General features: G+C 43.1%; 1 protein-coding gene across 1 annotated transcript; it reads left to right on the top strand.

Moving 5' to 3' along the window:
- Positions 1-474: 474 nt before the first annotated feature.
- LOC118232113 (probable pancreatic secretory proteinase inhibitor) lies at positions 475-4,260 on the top strand. The gene is made up of 4 exons (XM_035426746.1): positions 475-2,064; positions 2,470-2,501; positions 2,981-3,093; positions 3,588-4,260. The coding sequence occupies exons 1-4, from the start codon at positions 2,016-2,018 to the stop codon at positions 3,631-3,633; spliced, it is 240 nt and encodes a 79-aa protein (XP_035282637.1). The 5' UTR covers positions 475-2,015; the 3' UTR covers positions 3,634-4,260.
- Positions 4,261-8,842: the final 4,582 nt, after the last annotated feature.

Below are 8,842 nucleotides of genomic sequence, written 5' to 3' on the forward strand. Positions count from 1 at the left end.
GATTTCACTGAACCCAAAATGGATTGACAAGTGTGACCGCTCCCCTGTCACACTTGTCAATGTGTTTGAACCAATCATTGCCCTTTACTGTAACTTGAGTTCAAAATCCAATTTTAATCAGTGATTGACAGCTCATAAAGGCTGAAGATAACGTGCCGCTGTCATAAACTGTTGAAACGGCTACATGTTGCGGTTGATTAAATCAGCACTACTGTGCACTACATCTCTATCTTACTCAGATTTATTGCGCTCATCTTTTCAGGTAACATGCTGATACAATCTGAGCCCATAAAATGAGCTGAAACTGCAGGAGGGAATCTTCTCATGATGTAACGGAATAATGCGTAATGGTCTAATACAGCGTGCTCTGGCATTTTAACTCCAAACACTGGTACCACCGGCGTGCAATACAGTTTCGTGCACTGTTTGGAACTTGCGTAGCTATCAAAACACAAAAGGTCCTGATTCTACACTACATGGCAAAAAAAGTTTGTGAACACCCCTTCTGATAAGTGAGTTTGGCTACTTCAGCCACCGCCATTGCTAACAGGTGCATAAAAGCTAGCATACAGCCATTCCGTCTCTATTGGCAAACATTGGCAGTAGAATGGGTCATACTGAAGAGCTCCGAGACTTTCAACGTGGCACTGTCATAGGAGGCCACCTTTCTAACAAGTCAGTTCATCGAATTTCTGCCCTGCTAGGGCTGACCCAGTCAACTGTAAGTGCTGTTATTGTGAAGTTGAAACGTCTAGGAGCAACAACAGCCTTGGTTGTTGGACTCACAATAGTTGTTGGACGGTTGCAACAGACACTAGAGTTTCAAACTACCTAACTACTAACCAACGTCAGCACAAGAACTGTTCGTTCAGAGCTTCTTGAAATGGGTTTCCATGGCTGAGCAGCTGTACACAAGCCTAAGATCACCATGTGCAATGCCAAGCGTCGGTTGGAGTAGTGTAAAGCACACCGCCATTGGACTCTGGAGCAGTGGAAACATATTCACTGGAGTGATGAATCATGCTTCACTATCAGACAGTCTGACAGGAATCTTGGTTTGGCAATTGCCAGGAGACTGTAAGGAGTGCCATAAAAGTTGGGTGGAGTAGGAACAATGGTCTGGCTGTTTTTTTTTTTGTTTGTTTTTTCGTGGTTTGGACAAGGTCCCTTATTTCCAGTAAAGGTAAATCTTTATGCTACAGCATACATTGACATTCTAGAGAATTGTGTGGTTCCACTTTTGTGACAACAGGTTAGGGAAGGCGCTTTTGTGTTTCAGCATTACAACGCCTCTGTGCACAAAGTAAGGTTCATAAAGAAATGGTTTGTTGAGCTTGGTGGGGAAGAACTTGACTGGCCTGTACAGAGCCCTGACCTCAACCCCATCAAACACCTTTTGTGATGAATTGGAATGCCCATGGTTTTGGAATGAGATGTTCAACAAGAACCTATGGGTGTGATGTACTTTTGGTCATGTACACATCACTCTGTGTTGTGTATGTGTTATGCAGTAAATCTTGCGACTTTGAATCACATGGAATCGCAGTGTATTGGGGCGGTGAGCTCAGATCACGCTCAGCAAAATTCAGACGGCTGGAATGTTCATCCCTTCATAATGAAACGGGACAATGGCGGCACTCTGCTATTGTTGACGCTGGCTCGTGCCTCCGGGGGACGTCTGACAAAGCTCCCGTTAAAACGCCGCTATTTTATCTGCCCTAAACACGCCTCTCGGTGACAACACCGTAAGCTCACTGTTTACCATCAAGCTACTAGACTGGAAAAAAAGGTCAATGGGGACTGGCACCGCCGCGTGTTTACGCAGGTGAAAGGTGGAGCCGCGTAAAGCAGCCGTGATGGGCGCTGGATGCTTTCCCAACGCATGAATGTAAAACCGCTCGAGCCCGAGAATCCCTGAATAGTCCAGCAGCCAGGAGCGGTGAGATTGGACAGGAAGCTGGCTAAGTAATTGCCTGTTATCATTTTTCTAAATTTATTTTATTTTATTTGGTAACATGGCTGCAAAAACGCTACTGCTTTTTGTGGCTATCTTCTTCACTACAGGTAAGAAAGGACTCTACATGTCTGTAGCTATGCACTGTTCACTGAGAGAAACGATGTGGAGTTACGCACTATAGTGTACACATACAGTTTGTTTTGATTGGTCCATACAGTTTTCATTTGCAATGAAGGATGTTTTTTTGACAACCATCAAGCTTTACAATGGCAGGTCAGACATTCATATTACTGGTCTAAAGCAAGAAAATACACAAAGTAACTTCAAATGGGCTTGTGCAGCAACATTATGCCTCCAGACATAGCTGGCAGGTAATCATAAACTAGTATAAGTATCTGAAACATCCTTCACTGTTGGCTGTTTGTGGAAAGAATCTTGACATAGTCAAGTAGTGTATCTTGTAATCTTGAAGTAGTGTATTTGTAGTAAATCTCCCCAACTTGTCCTTTCAGACGCAAGGGCCAAATCTGGGCAATATAGAAGGGTAAGACTGAGTCTTTCATCTAAACTAAGTTGTGGCTGTCTAGACCGGTTGTCTGTCTGAAATTGGGTGGTTTCCCTAAATTGCAGGTTTCTAACCCAGGTCACAAAGAACCACGGGGTGTATGGAATTTTCTTGTTAGACTCAGCATCTAATTTACCGATCTCTTACAGCACTTGATTACACAGGTACCGCACCTGGTTTCCTGGGCCTAAAATGGTAGATGATTTTTATTGTGAAAAACACAAACCAGCAGATAACTGTGACTCTCCAGGTGCAAGCCTGGGGATCCATGACCTGAATGAATAAACTCTACAGGGCTTTGGAAAGCTTAGGGTGTGAAATTGAACATAAAATATACGTAATGCACGGAAACCCTCTCCCTCTTATTCTTGCTTTCCTACCATCTTTGCTCTGCACTCCCTCTTCTGCTTTTCTCTCCTGTTCCTCACCCCGTCCCCCTCTCTCTCTCTCTCTCTCAGCCATCGTGTGGAGGCATGAGCGAGACTCAGGCTTGTCCCCTAAACTACTCTCCTGTGTGTGGCACTGATGGGATCACCTACCCCAACGAGTGTGCGCTGTGTGTCCAGAGATTGTAAGTATATAACTAATCAACATTGGCTAATGTTAGCTAACCTTCCAGATCATAATCAAAGTGTGTGTACAGTAGTAACCACAATCAGTTTCTACACTGATTACTTGGCCTCAGCTCTACTCATCGTCCCAACCCTAATGTATGGACCGCGACTTGATGCAGCTAATGGCAATACAATTACAATTGAAGGGAGAAATTTAGAGAAAGAAATATGGATAAAAAATGTTTACATTTATTTTGCTTTTTGGCAAATAAAGCCAACAGTCATAAGTGGCAGTTCATGTAATCCAAATATGCAATTAGAATGTTCTTAACTGAAAATTCAGATACTTATGTAACAATCATTACTGGTAACTAAAAGCAATGGAATTCTAGAACACCGACTTAGAACTTTGAGAAAAAAATTCCAAAAAGCCTACTCAACTGGTTCATTTGTTATTGCAAATTGTGGGGAAATTTCCTCTCGGATTTGACTGTATCCATTCTTCCACCAGGGAAACCAAAGCAGACATCTTGATCATGAAGGAGGGAACATGCTAAAGAGGCAAGATGGCTCGCAACTCTGGGAATGATGATGTCATCTAATGAATCAGTCTCACCTCGGACCTCTAATTAAGCAGCGAATCATCCTTTGGTTATTGGTACAATGTTGACTCATAGATAACCCGTAGAATCGATCCACCCGATTGAACAAATTCTCGGGCCCGATCGGATTGCTGTGATGGAATTACTTAATGTGCCACAGGTTAGACATATTTTGATGCAGAATAATTTGTTTGTAATATTTTTATGTGTAATATTTATGTCAAAATCCATATAGATTTAAGTAAAACTGAGTAGTGTGGTAAAAGGTTGTTTTTTTTTACTTTATAAGTTTACTGCCTCACAAGAAATCAGTATCCACTAAATTTTAAATGCTGAAGGTTGTAGCCAGTTGTGCAAAGCATGTACGGCCACTGTTTACATCAAAGAATAAAATCTAGAACAACTACCCATTTACAAACAATGTGGCATTTCCACTTTAACAGTCTGAGGCCCTGAGATCTATTCTTTGTGAAGTGTCATAACTGAGTTTCATTCCTTCTGTCTGCACTGTGATCCCATCTCTATTTGTACCCCTCTCTGATTTCCCCCGTCTAAATAAAGTGGAAAAAAATACTCAAGGAAGTCAGACTGCCAGCTATCCTCTTTAAAAAATAATAATAATAAAGAAAAGAAAACATACTTTAAGACTGGTGGAGCCATTCTCTGGTTTCTATATGAGAAGTGATAATGTCATTGTCCCAACCCTATTTTATTATTATTTTTGCCAGTGTCTGGTTTTTCTGCATCTGCTCTTCAGATTCGGTTGCCACATAGCACGTGTTTAACAGTGTGGGTGAGCCACTACAGAGCTCAATGTTTCGTTTTTTTTTTTTTGGCTCCACATTTTGCCCATATATTGCTCTTAACAGTCAGTTCCCAAGCTCTTGTTGTTAAAGACAATGAATAGATTTATTATTAGTGGTAGTGGTAGCAGTATCTCACAAAGGTGTTCTGTAAAGTTGCATAGATGCAACGTCAGCCTCATTTGTCCATCTTTATAGCTTAAAAGGATAAGCACAAGGGCTTGTGCAGTCAGGAATGCTCTCCAGCATTTACAGAAGAACATAACCTATCTACAAAAAAAGGCATCACAGATGCATGCAAATTCAGCTACTTCTAATGCCAAAACACTATACATGCCCTCAGTGACAAATAACACACAACAGTGAAAATGCGCAACGTATTCTTGCAAACTATTTGCTATATTTCAACCACTCTATATTAAATATGCAGGTTGTTTTAGAACGATTAAATGTCAGTAGTGGTGAATGTGATACGCAAAATAGTAGCTAAGCGTCACATTTTTCATACTACCCAACGGTAGAGGGCACTGGGGATTGCATTTCAGCGTCAAACTGACTCGATTACTGTGTTCCCTTGCAATTCTTCCGCCAATAGTTTGAAAACTGGCGCAGAAAAGAGTGATAATGTTGCGGTCTTTTAGAGAAGGTTGAAGATGTGTTACTGCCTGGGGATGGCTTCTCCTTTTAATTTACTGACAACAGACTGTAATCCAGAAAAGTACATATGAGGACCCGGACTGCGCCGAAATTATTGTGTGTAAAAGCACAATCCTGCGCAACAAGATGCCATGTACCTGCTGATATACTGTTCTGTAGGAATCAAATTAGCAGATCAACGGGATCTCCAGCTGTTGAATGAGGTACATGTGCTTTGTTAGGGCTGGAGTGAAAATCTCTAAACTGCATTGACGCACAACAAAGACGGGTAGCGCATGTACAGAGCTTTAAACGATGGCTATAAAGTAATAAAGATACAAATCTGCCAAATACAGACTCAACGTTACTAACCTGACCACGTGAGTTTAATTTATCCCATTGCCGGTGTCAGGCAAGGGCGATAGCGTGATCGGTGTTGTCATCGGCGAGTCTGCGGTCTGGGGACGTGTTCAAGGTGGATGTTGGAGACACGTGACTAGGGACGTGTCTAACGGGGTGGCCCCCACCCCCTTCCCCGAAATATGATTGGCCTCCCGGGTGCTCCCCAAATGCCATTGGGCTAGAGTACTGTCAATTTTACAATGCCCAAACGTCATTGGATCAGAGCGCTTTCAATCGCTGCCTGATTCATGTTATACCACCTGTATTAGGGCACACGACACTGCAAATGAGCCTGAAAATCGTGCCCAATGTCTTCTAAGCCAATTTTCAACGCTGTTTATTTCTGATAGAATTTTCTGATGGCCCCCTTCCTGACTGGTTCTTGGTCCACTCTGTGCCACGTCATTTAAAAAATGCCCCTGACGTGAACAAGCCTCGCTGTCCTAAGTGACATTCGATGGATGACTACGCTAAATGACAGTTCATTGGTCTTCAGTCTCAAGATCGCATCTTAGTGCGATAACTAGGCTACTTAATCGCTGGGATACTTTGAAACGACTTTACAATTACAGTCGTTTCCTATAATAAAACGAAAACCTAATGACATCATTAAAAGCCAAAGTATTGGCAAGGTGGGAAAACCCAGGGGAATGGGGGTGATCTGAGAGGTCTACCTGCTTTTTATGGTGTCCCTGGGGCTTCTTCACGTAGATTTTATAGCATAGAGAAGTAGAACAGATGTTTACACTATATAGCATATTTGTGTGTTTTCTGTTTTTGTTATGTGTATGTAGGGGTGCATATATGGTGTGTATTGTATGTATATGTATCAAGTGTGTATGTGGTGTGTCCGTGTGCGTATGTTATGTAGGGTGTGCATTTATCATGTACGTGGTGTGCAATTTGTGTATGTGCAGGCTGTAGTGTGTGTTTGCACATGCGTGAATGTATGGACTGTAGTGTATGTGTGTATGTATAGACTGTAGTGTATGTGTGTGTGTGTGTGTGTGTGTATACATATAGTGTGTATATTAACCTGATTCTCTGCACCCTGCAGGATACTGGCTTCTCAGAGTGAGGTGGTGGAGGAGTTGAGGAGGATATTCCTGTCTGAGATGGTGGTGGGCATGTACAGTCGAGTGTGTGTCAAGGCCCACACAGCAGACCGTGGGGACTCCCTGAAAACTTCACCCGGATGGCCGTGGTTTTGCAGAACGTAGCAGTGCACGCTTTGTAAAATGAAATCACAGTGTGATCACAGTAACGTTAATCTTTGCTCTTTGGGTTAACGTTTTAGTTGTACATATTTTCCAGTATAACGTTATGATGGTCAATTTGAGAATATATCAAGAGTCAGGTAAAAGTCATTTGAAAATCTGCAGGGAAGTCTAGTCGCAGTTGCAGCCGTGCCAGCAGTACAAGGAGAAGGCGTGACGCCTTGTACCAACATTTATATGGGGTGGCCGATACACGTCCCTTTAGCAACCAAAAGCTAGCGCTGGACCACCTCTGACTTATTTGCCGGCACAGAAAAAAATTGTGAAAGTGCTGAAAAAATAACCACTGGAGGATGACAAGGACATTTTTTCCTACATAACTAGGTACAGGTTGTTACAGATATTTCGCCTATTTCATATGTAGTTGCAAATCCGTTTACGTTTTCCTGTCTGTCGAAGGAAGGTGGTCGATAATAGGTGCTTACTCTACCTGGTGGTCATAAAGTTTTAGTTGGTCTTGGTTGGTCACGATAATCCCGCCCCCAGCCCCTGACGTAAGCGGTTCTTGGTTCTAGACCAGCCAAGTGTTGGTGCCACTTTGGAACCAGTTTTCCTGGCCGAGAGCCGGTTCTTTTGCGGTCGTAAACGCGAAGAACTGGTTTGAGATTAGGCACCGGCTCCGAATTGGCCCTCCAAATGCCTTGGTGGAAAAGGGGTATGTGTGATGCAGGATGTAAGGCACCACCCCTGGGTGAAATACCAAGTTTTCAGGGAGTCCTGCAGACCGTGACCGTGGCCAGCCTGCTGGAGAGCTGTGAGAACATGACCACGCGACAGAGGCAAGTGCTGTTCAGGAGACCCGCTGAGGGCCTGTTCTAGCCCTGCTGGGACATGCCGATTCATCCTGGAGAGAGGAGACAGGTGCTGAGCTGAGCTGAGTAGGGGAAAGAGGGCCCATCACCGTCTCTACACCCGTGCTTCACACCCTGCACGGCTGGCCACCCTCCCCGTGTTCCGACCGCACACCTCGCCCCGTTAGAAACCGTCGCCATTGACGACGGTGCAACCATTTTCATCAAGTGGAAAGTGAAGACCTCACACTGGAGGCCAGGGACACTCTGTTCTTACCATAACGAGCACATTTTAGTGCTGGGCCTGCTCTTGCACTTCTTTATTTTGTTATTTTTCTTTTTACAAATAAAACGGTCGTTTGAACTTTTACAATCACATACAGAAGCACGGAGTACTCACTTTAAATAGGTGTTTCGGTTCCAGTGCTCTACACAGAAAACAGATCATGGCTTACTTGTAAAAGAAAAAAACAGATCACTCATGAAGAAAAGTAAGGAAATTTCATAAGCAAAGGATTTTAATCAATTTTTTGTTTTGAAATGCAGAATAGCACCCCCTGCTGTTGGTGCTATGCATGCCATGGTTTATCAGAGGTAGAATGAATGCCAGGCAGGTCTTCAGTATTGCCCTACAGCAGTGTTTCTTTATGCAAACCAAGCGCTTTAAAAATTCACAAAGATCCAGTGTAAATTTTTTTTTTACAAATTTGTACAGAGCTGGCTGGTTCCTCCCCTTTTTTTCTTTCAGGCTGGTCACCTTCTTGTCACCTTTATCTTTACATTATTGAAGAGTCCATTGACATTTTTTATCCTGTTAAGGTTATGGTTATGGTTAAGGTTACGTTTAGGTTTGGGGGGGGGGGGGGGTGTGATTTACGAAACAGGATTAATGACTTAGCTGGATAACTGCACTGAGCAAAATCCAGAACAGCTTTTACTTCAGTCCATATTCCAGATCTGGGAGGGCTCCGGCTTTTAGTTAGTGCCTTCTTTCTCCAGCCGACTCAGTAATCTTGCTTTATGAAGCAGGGCCCAGGAGAAAGAAACATAAGGAGCATGCCATACGTCCTTAGTCATGAGGGATAGGAGACTGCATTTCCCCCCATGTCTGACGTTGACAAATGTTGCTTTTTTTTTCTTTTCACAAAGACAACGGAAAATTCCACAGAGATCACGGAGCCCTTTCACTTGAAAAACCGTCTAGTGCACATGTTGCATGGTCTGGTCGTTTTTTTTTCTTTTGTGTTCTTGGAAC

The sequence above is a fragment of the Anguilla anguilla genome, chromosome 7 (genome assembly GCF_013347855.1).
Source record: "Anguilla anguilla isolate fAngAng1 chromosome 7, fAngAng1.pri, whole genome shotgun sequence".
NCBI classification, from domain to species: domain Eukaryota; kingdom Metazoa; phylum Chordata; class Actinopteri; order Anguilliformes; family Anguillidae; genus Anguilla; species Anguilla anguilla.

Bases quoted from the DNA above. Each gene is read 5' to 3' on its own strand.
- LOC118232113 (XM_035426746.1), top strand. From the start codon at position 2,016: ATGGCTGCAAAAACGCTACTGCTTTTTGTGGCTATCTTCTTCACTACA. The intron at 2,065-2,469 runs GTAAGAAAGGAC...TTGTCCTTTCAG, and splicing joins GGCTATCTTCTTCACTACAG to ACGCAAGGGCCAAATCTGGG. The intron at 3,094-3,587 runs GTAAGTATATAA...TTCTTCCACCAG, and splicing joins GCGCTGTGTGTCCAGAGATT to GGAAACCAAAGCAGACATCT.